The sequence below is a fragment of the Nicotiana sylvestris genome, chromosome 8 (assembly GCF_000393655.2).
Source record: "Nicotiana sylvestris chromosome 8, ASM39365v2, whole genome shotgun sequence".
Lineage (NCBI taxonomy): Eukaryota > Viridiplantae > Streptophyta > Magnoliopsida > Solanales > Solanaceae > Nicotiana > Nicotiana sylvestris.
In genome coordinates, this window is record NC_091064.1 from 155,005,823 (window position 1) to 155,024,066 (window position 18,244).

At 36.0% G+C, this 18,244-nt stretch overlaps 1 protein-coding gene across 1 annotated transcript; it reads right to left on the reverse strand.

Annotated features, from left to right (window-relative positions):
- Positions 1–9,400: 9,400 nt before the first annotated feature.
- On the reverse strand, positions 9,401–17,457 carry LOC104225632 (syntaxin-32). Its single transcript, XM_009777479.2, has 5 exons — positions 16,681–17,457; positions 13,302–13,546; positions 12,800–12,969; positions 11,457–11,669; positions 9,401–9,860 (listed from the first exon to the last, which is right to left on the reverse strand). Exons 1-5 carry the CDS (start codon positions 16,928–16,930, stop codon positions 9,701–9,703), a joined length of 1,038 nt encoding a protein of 345 aa, XP_009775781.1. The 5' UTR covers positions 16,931–17,457; the 3' UTR covers positions 9,401–9,700.
- Positions 17,458–18,244: the final 787 nt, after the last annotated feature.

Sequence of the window (18,244 nt, forward strand, 5' to 3'; positions counted from 1 at the left end):
AGGCCCAATTGACAGCAGCAGTCCAAGATAATTTGCCATCCTCAGATAAATTGCCTCATTTTTATTTAACGAGGCCCAAATGCCTCCATCAGTCCAAAACTTTGTACACTCCTCAGACAATGTTATTTGTGGAAATTGAGGCAAACAACAACATTCCTAGCAGCTAGCTCTACACAAGTTGTAAATGAAGAAAGAGGAACCACTTCTTCCCAATTTCAAGCGACAAATCAGATGGTAATTCATGAAGAAGCTGATGATTATATAGATGTTATGACCAACATTGAAGGTGAGGGCAATCAATTTGAAACGGGGGAAGATAAAAGTGACATGCAGATGTTCGATAGCACTAAGACTGATCTCTGGTCAATGGAGGAAGCAGAACCTTTAAAAATACAAGCTCAAGAAGAGGAGATAGAGGGGGAGATGGATGCATCCTTATGGGTTTATAAGAATGTGTTAAAACTTAGCAAGCAATTTGGAGTTGACTTTCAGGGATGTGAAAGGGAGGCTCCGGCTCTCTTCAAGAAAATTGATAGTAGCAGGCAAATTAAGAGAAAAGAAGCAGAAATCAACACCATGAAGACTCCCAAAAGAAAAGGCAGCAACGAACTAAAAGGCTTGATCATTGACATGAAATTCAAAAGCATTGGGACAAGGAATAGGGGAAAAGAGACCTCAATTGTGAACCCACGAATATGAGGGGTTTGAATGGGATCGATAAGAAGAGGGTAATTAAATCATTGATTGAAGAGTAGAGAGCAGATATTTATTGTTTTCAAGAGACTAAGTTGGAAGGAGATTGTAGTTCAGTTGTAAGGCATTTGTGTAGCAACAGATGGGCAGATTATGTGGGGTTGGAAGCTAATAGGAGAAGTGGTGGAATATTAATTATGTGGGATCGAAGGTGATGGAGGGGGAACTAGTAAATACTGGTCTATATAGCACTTTCTGTAGACTTAACTCCTTACATAACAATTTTGGGTTGGTTCTCACATGGGTGTATGGGCCACATAGTAGAAGGGAAAGAAAGTAGTTGTGGTGGGAGCTTGCAGCTACTAGAGGGGTATGTGAAGGGCCTTGGGTGATTTGTGGGGATTTTAATACTACTAGATTTGCTAATGGAAGAAGGGTAAATGGAGTTTCTTCTAGGGTTATAGTGGATTTTTCTGATATCATAGAGGAACTGGAGCTTGTTGACCCTCCACTAATGAGGGGAATGTACACTTGGACAAAGGGAGAAAATCATGATTGTTCTTCTAGAATTAATAGATTTTTATTCTCTATCGAGTGGGATGAGGAGTTTAGTAACATCAAGCAATCCTTAATTACAAGGATTAACTCTGACCATTGTCCCATTTTACTGACATGTGGGGACTGGGAATTCTCGAAGTCTTACTTAAAATTTGAGACTTGGTGGATTGAGGTAGATGGCTTCAAAGAAAGGGTGGAAGGCTAGTGGAATTCTTTTCAAATACAAGGTAGACCAGACTATGTTTTGGCCCGCAAACTTAAATGCGTGAAGACAAAGCTGAAACAATGGAATGCTAATAACTATGGGAGCATGAAGATAAAGAAAATTGGCATGCTTGATCAGATTTCAGCAATGGATATTTTACAGGAACAGAGACCACTTACTGAAGATGAACTTCTTCAAAAGGCAAATTTACATATGGAGTTTGAGGAGATAGCAAAATACGAAGAGATCTCATGAAGACAGAAATCTAGAAGACTTTGGCTAAAGGAAAGAGATAAAAACACAATTTTTTTTCCCGGAAAATGGCCTATTCTCCATCACATAGATAATTTGGAGGGTGAAGGAGAAGCTATTACTGATCCAGAATGTATTAAAAAGGAGATAGTACACTTTTGCCAGAACCTATATGATGAAACAGAAACATAGAGCCCAAACTATAATTTAATGGATGGGCCTTGCATTTCAGAGGAAGAAAGGGAGTGGTTGCAAAGGGATTTTGACGAACATGAGGTACTGGAAAGTCTTAAACTATGTGCAGCTGATAAGGCCCCAGGGCCTGATGGATACACTATGGGTTTCTTTCATAAGTGTTGGGAGATAGTTAGGGAGGATCTCATAAAAACCATTAAGAATTTTCATAATAGTGAATACTTCGAAAAGAGTTTCAATGCCTCATACATAGTGCTAATTCCTAAGAAGAATAGAGCAAAAGAGCTGCGAGATTTTAGACCAATTAGCCTAATTGGAAGTGTGTATAAGATCATCTCTAAGCTGCTGACGGAAAGATTGAAGAGATTAGTGAATAAGCTGGTTGATGGTCATCAAATGGTACTTATAAGAGGGAGACAAATCATGGACATTGCATTGATAACTAATGAGTGTGTGGACTCTAGATTGAAAGGGCAGTATCCAGGGATCCTTTGCAAGCTAGATATTGAGAAGTCATATGATTATGTTAATTGGAACTTTCTTCTAAAAATGCTAAATGATATGGGTTTTGGTGCAAAATGGATTAAGTAGATCTCTTTTTGTATTAAAACTACAAAATTTTCCATTCTTGTCAATGGCTCCCCAGAAGAATTTTTTGCATCAGAGAGAAGTCTTAGACAAGGATATCCCTTGTCACCTTTCCTATTTCTAATAGCCATGGAAGGGCTGGGTCAGATGATGTAAAATGCCAAAAGGAATGGGTGGATCAGGGGTTTCTTTGCATCAAATAAGGAGGATAGTAGCTTGGAGATCACACGTTTGTTGTATGCTGATGATTCACTGGTGTTTTGTGAAGCTAAGGTTGAGCAAATAAGACATCTAAGGCTCATTTTGGTTGTCTTTGAAGCGGTATCAGGCTTGTATGTGAACTGGAGAAAAAGTATATTGTTCCCGATCAAGGAAGTTCAAAACATTCAGGTATTAGCTACAATATTGGATTGCCAGGTGGGATCACTGCCAACCACTTACTTGGGTTTGGCATTGGGTTATAAAAATAAATCCTAGTAAATATAGAATGGAGTGGTAGAAAAATATGAAAAGAGACTTGCAACTTGGAAGAACCAATATTTATCTCTGGGAGGTAGAGTGATTTTGGTGAATTCTGTTTTGGATGCACTTCCAACATATGTCATGTCCTTATTTCCTATTCCAGTTAAGGTGAGAAAAAGAATAGATGCAGCAAGGAGGAATTTTATCTAGCAGAGAAATAGAGACAAGAGAGTCATTCACTTAGTTAATTGGGACTCACTCATTACCAGCAAAAGAGAAGGAGGTCTAGGTATCAGGAACTTAAAGGCACACAATCAGAGTCTACTCATGAAGTGGTTGTGGAGGTATCAACTAGAGACTAATGCTCTATGGAGGAAGTTCATATATGAGAAGTACGGCCAGTTGGCTCAGTGGTGCACAAGACCTGTTAATACTCCTTATGGAGTGGAAGTTTGAAAACTATCAGGAAGTTCTGGAATTCTATGTTGTGCAACACTAGCATAAAGGTTGGAAACTGAAGGAAGACATTGTTTTGGAATGATAATTGGCTAGGACATGGTCCGCTAAAAGAACTATTTCCTGAATTTTACTGCATTGCTATAGTGCCTGATCTTAGAATGGAAGCAACTTGGGGACAACATGGTTGGAACATCAATTTTAGAAGAGGTCTGCATGATTGGGAGCTTGGGAGAATTGCTGAGTTTTTTACAACTTTGGAAGCTTTCCAAGGTCTTAAAGAACATGAAGATTCTCTTATCTGGGACAATGGTAAAAATGGGATGTATACTGTTAAAGCAAATTATCTTCTGTTGTCAAACACTGATCGTCACATAGATGGTTGGCCATGGAAGAGTATCTGGAAAGTTAAATCTCCTTATAAGGTCGTTGTATTCACATGGCTGGTAGTAATAGAAGCATGCTTAAATCAAGAGAACCTGAAAAGGAGGGGATTCCAACTTTGTTCTAGGTGTCTTTTATGTGGCAGAGAATTGGAAACGAACAACCACTTATTCTTTCACTTCCCTTTTACTAGTCAACTGTGGCAATTGTTCCTTAACATTGTTGGGCTAAGATGGTCTATGCCAGTTACTACTTTTGAGTTACTAAAATCTTGGAACAACATTGGAGACTCAGTGAGTCAAAAGACACATTGGAGACCGATACCTGCATGCATATGGTAAACAATATGGAAGGAGAGAAACTCAAGAGTTTTTGAAGAATGATACAAATCTGTTCAGGATGTCAAGATGGACTGTATTCTTCTATTTCATTTTTGGTGTAAAAAAAGTCTTGTAGAGGATACAGAATCTGCAGTAGACATGTTAGGCTTTTTGTAATTAGTTAGATCAAGATTGATCTAATATTCCCTCTGCTTATTGTTATGCACTGCCTTAGTGCAGTTTTATTTATATAAATGTTACCATTCTCGAAAAAGAATAAGGGTATTTTAGGTAATTTAACTTTTCGATTTGAACTCTTATTTTTAATATAGTATAAATAGATAGATATATTGAATGTTACAGGCACCATTACTGAGGTTATACATTAATAGATTATCCACTCCTAATGTTTTTATGTATCCCAAGCTCAAATTTCAATATTGGTCTTTTGTTCGTTTAAGAAAAAATCTTCATACTTGATCTCTCCTTAAATCTTTTGTGCTTTCTTTTGTTAATGTGATATCCAAGTTTATTTGTGTGTACCTTAACTATTTTATCAAGAATTTTACTTTTTGCCAACATAAGTACCAGATAATGTTGTCTTCTCAAAATTTTATGTCTTAGTAGCACTCTGACCATGTACGATTTATCGAGTCCGGAAACAAAGTAATATAAAATGCAACTTGAAGAACCAAAATAATGTGTTAAAAAATAGAGTATATATAGCACATAATAGCATTCTCTACACCCTCCTGGCAAGACCTCCTAGGTTAAAGGACATCTAGTCAACTTTGACTAAGTATAGCGCATGTCTATTATGCCCCTATACATGTCCTCTTTTTGTCAACATTATTTGTAACGATTTCTCTCTCTTTTTAATCATATCGTTCCAAATGTTCATGCCTAAACATTTATCATTAAGTAAACTTACATTTTATATTATAGTTAATGTCACGACCTAAACCGATGGGCGGCGATGGGCACCCGATATTTTACTCAACCGAGTACTAATATAACATATCTTTTCGTGTCATACTTTCAAAGATAACTGAGCCGGAAGGCTTCCGTGAGATAAGTAGGATACAATATGAAATACCAACTTATACACAATACATAAGGGCCTATAAGACCAAAATAACTATTCGTATACTGAACATAGGCCAACAAGGCCAAACAATCATTTACGTACATGACATCTGTCTACAAGCCTCTAAGAATACATAATTTTCATAAAGGTCGGGACAGAGTCCCGCCATATCAAACAATACACATCTAAATCATGCTAACCAAACAAGCAACTCCGAAGTAAATGGAGCGCACTAACATCTTCCGTTGAGCTGATGCCAACTTGGAGGGCTCTCGACCTGTCTATCGGGACCTGCGGGCATGAAACGCAGCGTCCCTAAGCAAAAGGTACGTCAATACGAATAATGTACCGAGTATGTAAGGCACATAAATAAGTACATAACAGACATGGAAGAAATATAGAGTAAATGACTCAACATGTAAGTCTGAAATACTTATAGTGTCATGCATATGCGTATGAATGTCATGCCGTGCATAGGTACATGTTTCATAACATCATTAGCCTCTGAGGGCATCCCATCAAATCATCTCGACCACTATGGACAAATCATCAACGTATACCAGCTGATCAGGCGGTGTTATGTATATAACGCCATAACCTTTCCCATATCCCATATACATACATATATATATACGCGTATATAACGTCATCTGGTCATGGGTCAATGTACATGAATGCAATGCATGAGAAGTACGTCAATAAAATCTCTTAGAATGTCACAAGACCAGTATGCCTTTGAATAATATCATAAAATTAACTTTACCAACTTACGTATTTTTGAGACCCATGAACAGATGATAGAATAATATGACACATGGGGAATCAAGAACATAAGCATCTCTAGTATTTCTATGAATAGAGTCATTTATGAAAGTTGTGCATTTGCTCGTTTCGTTCGTGTCGTATAAATCATGCCAAAAAGAAGGAAGGGATAGCCTTAACATACCTAAATCGATTCTCTTGACAATCCCTTTAACACACTTTGATTGCAATAACATGTAACGGTGGATCGAAGTAGGGGAAAATTCGTATGATATTCTTGACTCGATATTTGAGATGATGTTGCTCCGGCTATAGTACCCTTGGAACTTGACTCAGTAGAGTTTGACGAACTACTTTTGTTGTCAATTTGTTCATCTTTTGGTAGCTCAGCCACCAGACCCTTAACACGAAACCATTTTTTTGGGAACAAAACAAACATCTTCTTCAGAAGAAGTAGTCATACATTGTATTTGCTGTCTTTTATGGTAAGATTTAAGAACTCTTCTATGAAAGAGATTCCTTGGTTTATTATTTTGGAATCTGATACCATCATTCTAATTATATCTAACTAGTCACTCTAATGACATTGCTATTATGTTGTTTTGCTACTTGGGTGTGTAGTAAACTTGGATGACACAAAGAGAGAATTTTAGTATAAAGTTTGCATTATGGTTTACGTAAGGGGGATGAATTGGAGTGGTGATGACTAAGCCTCCTAAATTCTAAAAATGTGACATTTAAGCAATGACTCACTCAAATGGGATAAGGGGGTTGCCACGTTCATGCTTTGATGCTTATCCAAAGTTTTTAATTAGATAATATTCCATTAGCCGATAATTAACCAATTACCCACATAATTAAGAATTGCCTCAAATTACTTAAAATTCTACTTATTTTTAATACACTTTATACATCCCACTACCATGGTCATATGGTACCTTGTATGGTACTAGTCCACAAATATCGGGTATTATTGTTCGGCCCGTATTTTATTCCAACATGCCAAACTTGGACGAAAATTCATTTTCCTTGACTTGCTTCCCCTCTCACCTTCACGAATTTACTCATCACTTGCTTGAAATAGCAAATCCTTATAATCTCCAAATAATCTTTTCCTTGGACTGATGTCAATTACCTTACAACAAATTCAACGTACAATACTACAGGGTGCAACACCGTCGTAATTTAATACTGCAAAGCGTAACATCATCGCAATGTAATACTACAAGGCGTATCACCATCGTAATATAATACTGCAGGACGTAACATCATCATAATATAATATTGCGGGACGTAATATTGAAGGGCGTAACAGTTAAAATGTTGAATATTTCATTTATGAAGAACTTGGGTCAGTTTGTAAGGGACTAGCGTTATTTAAGGTAAAAGTGCAGTTATGTTTTGGCTTTTTCATTTTAAGTCAAACATAATTACGTTATTGGTTTAACCAATAAACTGATGAATAATTCTAACCCAATATCATACCAACCTATATTTTAACGGTTGACTAACGACTTAGTATATTTAAAGGTCGATAAGCGATAAATTAAATTATTAGGTATAAATATCCAATCGATCTGCCCAATAAGTAATTGTAAAAGCGGAATGTGTGAGGGAACGAAGAAACAGGGGAGAAATTTTTCTTCTTCTTTTTGTTTTATATTATTTATAATTTATTCTTATTTTAGTATTTTCTTTAATCAAAATAATTTATTCACGCGCCTAAGTAACAAGATTTGCACACATTTTAGCCACGTCAATTGTGTTATTGCGATATAAACATAGTTAACCGTCAAAATAATTTATTACTAAGCAAATATATGAGTTGGACTGTTTAAACGAAAAAATTTAAGTTTACATATTGGAATGACAAACAAGTACAAGTTTAGGTGGCATTTAGGCCATCTCGCCTTTTTTAAAAGAGGTTATAATTTTACGTACAATTCAAATTTTTAAGAGCTTGTCATGAGAAATGGAAACATCATTGTTTACCAAAAACGTACTACTTACCATTTGTCCTCCAGCGTGACTCAAACCTTCTAAGGCATTAGCCTACTGTTTGATGGTAAAGGTGCTCAACCACTAAAGAAAGCTTCACTTGTCCAATCAACAACCTTTAAATCATTTTTACCACGTCATTTGAGCCGGAGCTTAAGAAAGGAAGGAAATGTTCCAACACATGCCATATTTTCTATAAAAAAAAATTAAATAATAATAGTATCCGAACCAACTTGTATGCTTCCATCATGTATGGGATAACTTTACATGTTATCTTTCTTTAAAGTGGATATGTCTAAGCTAGTTTGTGAACACCTCGACTATTCAATCAAATATCTGCTATCTTGCATCAACACAAGTAAAAGATAACTCCGACCATCAAAGTTTCGGATGAGAAGAAATCACCTATTAATTTATGCATAATAATGAAATTTGAGTACTAGTCTCCAAAATTTGCATCTGCGGCCATTAGATCACACCGTTACACTCCAAGCACATGCATTAGGCTATAAAACAGATTCAAAGATCGATACTTTAGAGCCTTATGATATTGAACATATCTTGTCATCGTTCCTATAATATGTAGTATGTCTTTGACGAAAAATGAAGTGTTAAAACTGAACTTCTAAGCATAGAAACGTGTCAAACTATTAGAACCGATAAAAATCTATATCTATATTATTATTAAAAGGAGAGGACAAAACTCTCTCCATAAGCCAAGTGGCGGCCTAAAAAAAGCCATATTGCATAATTAGTTATTTAGTTAGTAATAATTAGTTATTGGTTATTATTTTTGAATTTAAATATCTATAAAAGACGAAAATAATACAAAATAAAAAACTACCATCTATATCTTATATATATACTAGTGTGATATAAAATGTAAAGCAACGAGTACTTGATTATTGCACTTTCTAAATTGTGCGTTATAAATTGTCATTTGAAATAAATCTCTGCTATTTTACTAGTAGCACGTCCTAAATAGTGAGATTATACCCACTCTGGTTTCTTCGCTTGCAACAGCAAGAACGCATGAAAAAGACAGTAAACTACAAAGAGCACTCAATAATTATCTTAAATTGGTAGATTTATATGATCATTTAAGTGTTGATACTCCAGGCTCAATACAGTGATGTTAGATGTTTAATTATCCCGCGTAATATTTTTACACATCATTGAATCCGTCTGGTTCAGTCTTTTTTTGGCTTTTATATGAAAATAAAAATCAACAATAATTATATGGCTCATATCAAAACCTCTGAAAAATAACCTAAAACTTGATTCGGTTCGATCGGTTCTTGAAATGGTTTTGACACCCCTATAGCTAATCATTGTATTGTTATCTCAATGTAGGATAAGAAAATTCAATAACTCTTGAATAAAATAATACATGTACTAACTACTAACAATACTGAATTCAAATGGTAACCAAAAAGAGTATAAAATAATAGCATACTTTTCATACAGGGATAATTTTCCCTTGTACTGGTAACCCAACGTGACAGCTTTCATACACTTGAAGCAGTCACAAAAAAAGAAGTGCCAGTCTCAATAAGCTCATAGGTTAACTACAATACGCCATATCTGATGGAATACAAGGCTGGAAAAGTACCTCTCAATGGCGATGGTATCAAATCCGAGCTTGACAACGGACAAGGTAACAAGGGAGCGAAGCAACTTATCTAAAATACAGGATTATTATCTTTCTACATCACGCTGTGTCGAACGTTACGTACTTCACTATGCCACAAAAAATAGGAAAATCATAAGGAAGAAAATCAACACAAAGAATATCTTAATCATTAGCCACCTATTTGATGAGATGCTGTTGAGGTACTTGAGCAGAGCCCCTTGTGCCCCTTCGACATTTGCTAGTGTGTCATCCATGTTCTCATCAATCCTGTGTGGAAACCAAGTTATTACTTTCTTCTTAAAAGAATGTATTACTCACCCCCACTGTATCTTGGCCAAAATCATATATGAGGAGAATTTATTGTGAATACCAGTTATACATCAACAATCAGGTCGTACAAGGTTTTCCACAATAAAGAGTGACAGCAAGAGAAGCAACAAACTTTAATTAAGTGGAAGGCAACATTTTACAAGATTTTTAAATGCAGATAACCCAAAGTATAAGAAACTTCATCTGCTTCTAGATTTTTCTCTAACCATGGATAAAGCAGTAAATCCTGCTGATAGCACAAACATCATATTGAAGATCATTTATCACATCTCAGGCAAATATGAATTCAGATATATCAATAATGTACAAAGATATACTTGTAAAAAAAACAAGTGCGCCAAATATTACACTACACATCACATTACAAAGATATGACATAAAATGAGATGGTGGGGTTCATTGAGTGTACATGCATCACATTGAGGTAGCAAATACCCGGTGGATAGTCGAGGTGCGGGTAAGCTGGCCCAGACACCACCGTCATTTAAAAAAATATGCATCTTATATTAGTGACCCTTAAAATTTTAAAAAGTTCAATTTAGCATGCAATTTACATTACAACAATGGCATGTCATTCCCTTTGATAAAATAAACCTACAAATTTGGATAAGATTTGTCAATCCCACAGATTTGCTCCCCTTACCGACTCAAGTGTCAAACAAACAGGAAGGACTAGCAATTTTTATTTTTTTAAGAATCGAGAAGAATTGACCCATTTCCCTGAAACCTATTTATGCAATAATCTAAAAAACATAGACTTCTAAATCCTTATAACTGGCAGATGCATGAAATGATCCCAAATTGGATCCCAATGTTTTCAGTCCGGAAGTTCATGTCAAGGTTAAAAATCAACATATACCATATAAAATAGAAGGTCAACATTTTTCAGAAAGTGATACTGTTAAAAGTATAGTTGACAAATGGGAAAAAGGTAACTTCCACTAGTTCCATTTGCCTTTCAAGTGAGATCATACTGAAATCTTATTAGCTAGTTCAATACCTTCTATACACGGCCTTTGCATTCAGGATCAGTTAGTACTTAGTATTGTGATTTGCAAGCTCATGACAGAGCAGGAAAAGGGGGGGGGGGGAGGGGGGCATCTGATCAGATTGCGAAGTCCAAATCTAATGATTAGTTTATCAAAATAATAACAAACAAAAAATCCATCACTAGTCATCAAATGTTAAACTTTACCACTAGGAGACTACATTGTTGTCAACTGGTTGTACTAAGATAACTACACAAAATGCAAGCACTCAAATCTCTTACATCCTTTTTTATTATTATAAGTCTAAATCCAGTGATTCTTTTATCAAAATAATGGTAACAAACAAAAAATCCATTACTTGTCATCAAATATTGAACTTTACTATTAGGAGACTAGATTGATGTCAACTCGTTGTACTAAGCTAACTACACAAAATGCAAATCATTGCGCTCTCCTACATACTTTTATTACTGTTATTTATTGTTGTTAAATTCTCATACATAATTTTATTTTTTTCAAGTGCTACAACAATTGGTATAAATACCTGATTGCAACCTCTCCTTGCTGAGAAACCAAGGTAGCAAGCTGATTAAAAATGCTGCCCAGCTCATGGATAGTAGACTCAACATTTTGAAGAGCTTCTGCTCTACTCTGCATGTAGCTGTCTTGCAGCGGAACTAGCTGCTGCTGCTGCTGCTGCTGCTGTTGTTGCTGCTGCTGCTGCAACAATGGCTGGGTGTCTCCAACCCCTTGCGTCCTACCAGAGAGAATTAAGAGGCAAAACTCATTGATACTTATAAAACCCAAAGCTAATAGCGAAAACAGATGCAGAACAGAATCTGGTTTATCCAAGTTAATTTTTCAGATTTTTTTTTTTAAATAGGTTAAGAAAAATCAGATGGTTATTACTGATGGAAAAGAAAGTAGAAAGCAATGCCAATATACAAATGATAATGAAGGGACTGAAAATGATTATGTACATTTGAGGAATAGCCTCTTGTGTCTGATTTCTTTTTGGTGCACCCATGAGGTTCCTATTTGTATAGATGATTGGGTGTCTTTTGTAAAGAATCATGTTTTGATGTAGATTTTCTACTTTTGGTATAACGCTTATATAAGGGAGTTATCCTAACATTAATAACACAATTTAACTTACAGAAGAAAAACTAATATCCAAAGTGCATGACCACGTGACTTTACAACAACTAAACCTCAACCCAAGGTAGTAGGAGCCAGCTATATGAATTCTCACTATCCATTTAGCTCCATTTAGACCCATCTTATTCCAATATTCTATAAATTTAGGTTTTCTAACCCTGGAAGAACCATTAGCATATAGCATTAATCTAGACGAGGTTGCATGTCTTATTAAATTTCACCAATTCAAGAATAGAGGTTCCATAGAAGAAAAGGGGTCAAGTTAAAGTTGTGTGTAGTAATGGATTAGATGAATATGATAAAATAAAGATACATAGGATTATCATAAACCATGTTTGGAGAAGCTGAATTTTTGGTAGTAAAAGAAGGAAGATAGATAGACCATAGACTGAAGAGAAGGTTATTCCCATGAGAGGAAGAGGTATCTCCTCTCTTTCAACCTTTAATTCATGAATCAGTTGTAATTACTTTATGGCATCAATACAGGTAAATCAGTGATTTTGGAAACATGTCAAGATTGCCAAAAGCAAAAGTTAGAGAGACAACAAACTCCTTAGCACTTCTTTTCTTTTCAATAAGTTAAAACCATAGCATTAAAAATATAGCAAGCAAGACGTTACCAAAATTACAAAAGAAATATGTAAACCTCATGGGTGCTAACCAAGCATCTACTCACTGATAGCGGGCCTGTGGGCGAGAACTACTAACACAGTGTAAATTCATCCTCACCTTGGAAATAGCTGAGATGAAGTCGAACCATTAGCCCAAGGAGGAGGGCTGGCTGATGTACTAGCAGTATTCCGTGAAGCTAGAGGACGCTGGCGCACAAATGGATTTGAAGCTTCTTTGGAAGCCGACGAAGAAAACAACTGCCTTCTGTTCTCATGAACCTTCATATTCTGGAAACAAAAATACAAGAAAATGCAGATGACCATGATTAAGTATATTTTTCTACTGTTAACGATAAAACAGTTGCAGGGCAAAACATAATACAACAACATCAACATACCAGTGTAGTCCCACAAGTGGAGGGCAAAACATAATAACCACAAAAAAAATAGTAAACAGAAGCATTCGCTTACTACAGACTCACAAAAGATATATTTGAGTAAGAAAAGAGGCTAACAAGGAAGATTTTCCTCTCCTTTTTAGAAGTAGGCTAACAAGGAAGATTTTCTCTTCTTTTTAGAAGTAGGCTAACAAGGAAGATATAACCAGCATCTGGTCTAACCTCTGTCCGCATGGTGAGTACTTCTTTGAACTCCTTTGTGGCAGTCATCAGTCTGTTCTTCAAGTCATCTACAACAGTCGTCGAGTGACTAGTGGTATCACGATTACCACTTTCATTACGAGCATTAGAGTGAAGCTGAAGATCTACTACAGCAGAGTTAAGTGCTGTAATATCTTGCTTGATAACTGCAGTAAGCTCCTGAATTTCTGTAGTCGGATCATCAAAAACAGAAGTCCTTTTTGCCACTGCAATGAGACATAGTAAAACATTACCACTTTTGGATAAATCAGCATTTCTCAAGCCTGCAATCTAAATCAATTACCTTGGAAGAGAAACACAACCTATTTGATCCATGCATTTGTTTTCTCGGTATTAGAAGTATACAAATGGAAATAATTTTTTACCAAGTTCTCTTTTGTTCTCCACGAAAATATATTTTTCACAAGTACAAATGAAAATACTAAAGAGGAAAGGGGGAAAATCAGATGCCAAAATTTGTAGGATGATGGTGTCCAATAGAAAGGAGAAGATTGGTTTCATCTGAAAATATCATCTCAAAAGTAACCTTCTAGAGTTTATTTGCAATCATAGCGATTTCATTTTTATTTTCAAGGCTTAATATCATGATTATTCTCATAACTTCTCATCTATGTGTTTTCATGGCAGTGTCATTGCTGATACTATTTTTCCATGTCAAGTTTACTATGATAGCTGCTACATCATCCTTTCTGTCTGATTCACTGATAGACTCTGTTTGCAGTTTCAGCAATCTGGTACAGTGTATCTATAAGCTCATCAAATACATTACAAGTTCAACTATTTTGGAGATCAATGTCGGTTTGCAGCTACATACTTCCTTTCTCAATCTCCTCCACAATGACACTAGACATATGTTCCTGTTCTTTTTTTAGAAAGAACACTAGAGATATGTTCCTTACAAAATGAGACACTCATAGGTGCAATATTGTTAAATTATATCAAAAATCTTGGCCCCGATAATTACTCGCAGCACAAACAGGTGTCAAAGAGCTAAGGCCCCGGTATAACCACATAATACGTAAAATACGAGGATTAACATCTAGTGTCTGCAGTCTGCATCTTCTCTATTATAGTTTGAGAATGAAGCCCAGGGAGGGACTGCATTTATTTTGATGATGTGGAGGGACTGCACCACTAAAAACATTATCTTGGACAAGAAAAATAGCTGTGGTGCTTGTAAGACCTGAGGAAATGGTTAATTTAGCAATTCATTCCACAAATTCTCCCTGGCATCCATAAAAAAGGTCAGTTGCCCAAGTTTGCAACTCTTTTTCCTTTTACGGAAGATTTAGGGGCTTAAATCCATTAGACACCAAACAAACAAACTGAACTGCCCCAAGAACCCATGGTAAGAGAAAACGCAAAGGGAGACCATAACTGGGGCATCTAAGGGAACTGCAGAGTCTAGTAAGCCCAAATTGCTGACCTGGTAACTTCAAAAGGCAAAAGGAATGTCTTAAAGCACAGAAATTCCAAATAAAAGTACATGTGAATCTTGTTTCTGAATGAGAAGGTATAAGATTTAACCAAATAGTCAAAAGATACTGAAATGGCTAAAAAGAAAACCCAAGAAGTAAGAGAGAGTTAAGAAGTCAGAACCATTAGGGTAGTAGTCAACCCCAAACAGAACAAGAATGATCAACTTCAAAACACCATAAGAACAATGAATATTCATATTAGAAGAGACAGCTAACTTCAAAATCCGGCAAGTTCTGTAGGTCTCAATTTGGCAGAAAAGCTTTTCCTATGGGAAAACACTTCACTGGTTTTCCCAAAAGTACAAAAAATAGAAGATATACCAAGCAGTGCCTGGGCCAACGTACGTGCATCTAGACTGGAGTATCTGCTACTCCCACCAGCACAAGTACCGGACAGCTCTACCCACCAAGACTTAGGCGGACGAGAAGAAATTACCTAGTGTTTTTTGCCTCTGTTGGGATAATTCTTCTTTATTGGGCTTCATGGCCTTAAAATCTTTTCGGATGGTAAAGTAACACCTCAAAAAAGAATTTAAGGCCGTGAAGCCTAATGGAGAAAAACTATATGTGCTACAACTATCAGCCATCAAGTTCATTGGATGCACAATAACACTCAAAATGCTAAAATTCAGCTCACATCAGCTGAATTTAGATTATATAACCCACAGAATCATCAGCATTTCCTTCATATCACAATTCAAAACTCAAACAATAGCTCTAACTTTCAAGAGCGACAAATGCAACCACAGCATAAGGATTAACAAGCGCTTAAGTCACGCTCAATGCGTATGTCATAATTTAATTTTGTAAAGGGTAGCAAACTGCCAGTATGATGAGATCTATAAAAATAATAATTCACATAAGAGTTTGAGAAAATAAGATTTAAGTGCATAGTAAGCAACAAATTCTGGAAATTACCAGACAGTGACCACAATGCACACACCAAACGAAAGAAGTCACTCAAGAGCCTTGGTGCTCCAATAACAATAGTAAATAAATTTGTCTACATAATTCTATATTTCTTAGCAGTGTGGTTACGCGTGAGTTTATGTTTCCTCCCAATAGTGGGATGACTCTCATGCTTGCTAGAGTAAAAATGTTAATAATCTGTCACCAACATACGTGAGTTTATAGTTCCCCACGGTAGTGGGATGACTCTCATGCTTGCTAGAGTAAAAAATTTAATAATCTGTCTCCCAACTATATTGCTGAAGTACCACACACAAAATCACTAATCTTCGAGTTAATCTCAGATATCTCCATTTTCTCGAATTACAATTTACCTATTAAAGAATTAAACAAAATTGCAATTACTAACTACTTCAAAATATAAATATAAAATATTTAAAAAATGGAAGGATTATACAGATAGTAAGTGAGTCATGTAAAATGGGACAAACGGAGTGTAGAAATATTCTTCCACTTCCAAATTGTTTGCTACTTATAAAGATAGCCAAGAACTAAATGGAACATACAACAAGTAACTACTACAAAAGTTACACCTCAATATCAAGCTAGTTGGAGTCAGCTGATGATATCTTTGGCAAGCCTGAATGCACCTCGACTATTCCACCGGATACCTGTTATGTCCCACCAATACTGGCACCCATTAACTCCACTCACCAAGGAGTTCGCTAATGATATATTGACTAATTTTAGTTTGGTCTCAGCACATATCCGGGCTTGGACCCGCAGTGTGAACAAGATCACACATAAAATGCCACATCGAATAAATTTTTAATACAAGTTAAATATTCAAAACGTAAATGCGAAATATACTAAAACATATTATAATTGCAAATTTCTTCCTCTACAAAACAAAATAGCATATTAAAAAGCTTTAGTGAGACAAATAGACTTACATTTCGCTAGCTTTGCAAGCTTCTGCGAGGTTTGATGTATTCCGAAACCAATTTTCGAGGCACGTTTATTAAACTCCGATTGCATAGCAACAGTGGACCTCTGTTCCTCCGATCTAGAACCACCACTATTTGTACTGCTGCTAACCGGCCCATTCTGTACGGACGAAAATGACTTCTTTAATCTCTCCGCTATACTCTGAAACTCCTGAGTCCGATCCCGTATTGACGCACTCGCTACTTTCACAGGCATTTTCAATAATCTCCGAAAATTAACGGTATCAATATACTAACACAAGCAATCGCAAACAATAAGCTGTAGATCCAAAATCAAAACTGTAGACACATAAAATCTCACATGCGCATTCAAAATTCGATTAGATCTCTGCTTGAAGATCTCACAAACCCTAGAATTGCGAGATCGAAAAATCTTCCTCAGATGAAAACCTAGATCTTGCGTAGAGAGAATGTAGAATTATAGATCAGATGACGAACGTTGAGCGGACGAGGGAGACAATTCGGTGCCCAAAAAATGATTCAACAGCTGGTGCCAGGAGGAGAGTTTTGGAAGAAAAATTGATAGGCTGGAATGCTGGATGGTTAATCCGAGCCCGAATATTTTAACCCAATACATTTGATGGGTTCATGCTGAGATTATAAGCCAGTATTTGTAAAGCTCAAACGTCCAATGTGTTTCACGTATTTTATTTTTCTGTTAAACTAGTTAGCAAAATTAATGTGAGGATCAATACCCATATAAAATGACGCAATATTGGTTGGAGGAATTTTAGAAAGTAAATGAGATACATCCTTTTTGGCAGGTTATATAAGAAAAAATAAATTTCACATAATTAATATAGTGTTTGATTGATAGTATTATGTTTACCCTTGAAATCGCATAACAAGTAAACTTATAAATGATTTTAATGATACGTAATTTCACCTACCACCAATAAATATGATGATTAATAGTGGTTAACAGCAAAGTAAAGCAAACTACAATTCAGCCATCGAGCTAGGTCGCCCTCGAACCGAGTGAGTGAGAATAGAGTTATGAAATAAATTGATGAACAAGAGAGCATAAGAGAAAAGGAATATTGTATTGCTTTGATATGCGAGAATGTAAGTTCATTACAAATGGTTAAGACCATCTTTATATAATAGAGGAATCCTATTTACGGTATAATTCTAATTACATAAGGAAATCTCATTATTCGCTAAACAATCGTCCTTGATTTGATCTGTTCCGAGATTTCCGCCATGATCCTTGATCAATCACGGATATCTCGCCTTTCCGTTATTATGCTTGTCACACCCCATTTTTACCTACACCCCGAAAGGGGCATATAGGGAGTTTTTTTTCCAACGTAAAGTGACAATCGGAACGGGATTATTTATTTATTAAATTCAGAGTCACCACTTGGGATAATTTATGGTGTCCCAAGTCACCGGTTCAAATCCCGAATCAAGGAAAGAATGACTCTGTATCACAGTCCGCGAACCAGAAATCCGGGTAAGGAATTCTGTTAACTCGGGAGAAGGTGTTAGGTATTCCCGAGTTTCGTGG

What these genes read in the sequence shown, in the direction of transcription:
- LOC104225632 (XM_009777479.2), bottom strand. Translation starts at nt 16,930, where the DNA reads ATGCCTGTGAAAGTAGCGAGTGCGTCAATACGGGATCGGACTCAGGAG. An exon ending in TACTCACCATGCGGACAGAG is followed by an intron (nt 12,970 to 13,301) that starts GTTAGACCAGAT and finishes TTTTGTTTCCAG; the next exon opens with AATATGAAGGTTCATGAGAA. An exon ending in CAAGGAGAGGTTGCAATCAG is followed by an intron (nt 9,861 to 11,456) that starts GTATTTATACCA and finishes GTTTCCACACAG; the next exon opens with GATTGATGAGAACATGGATG.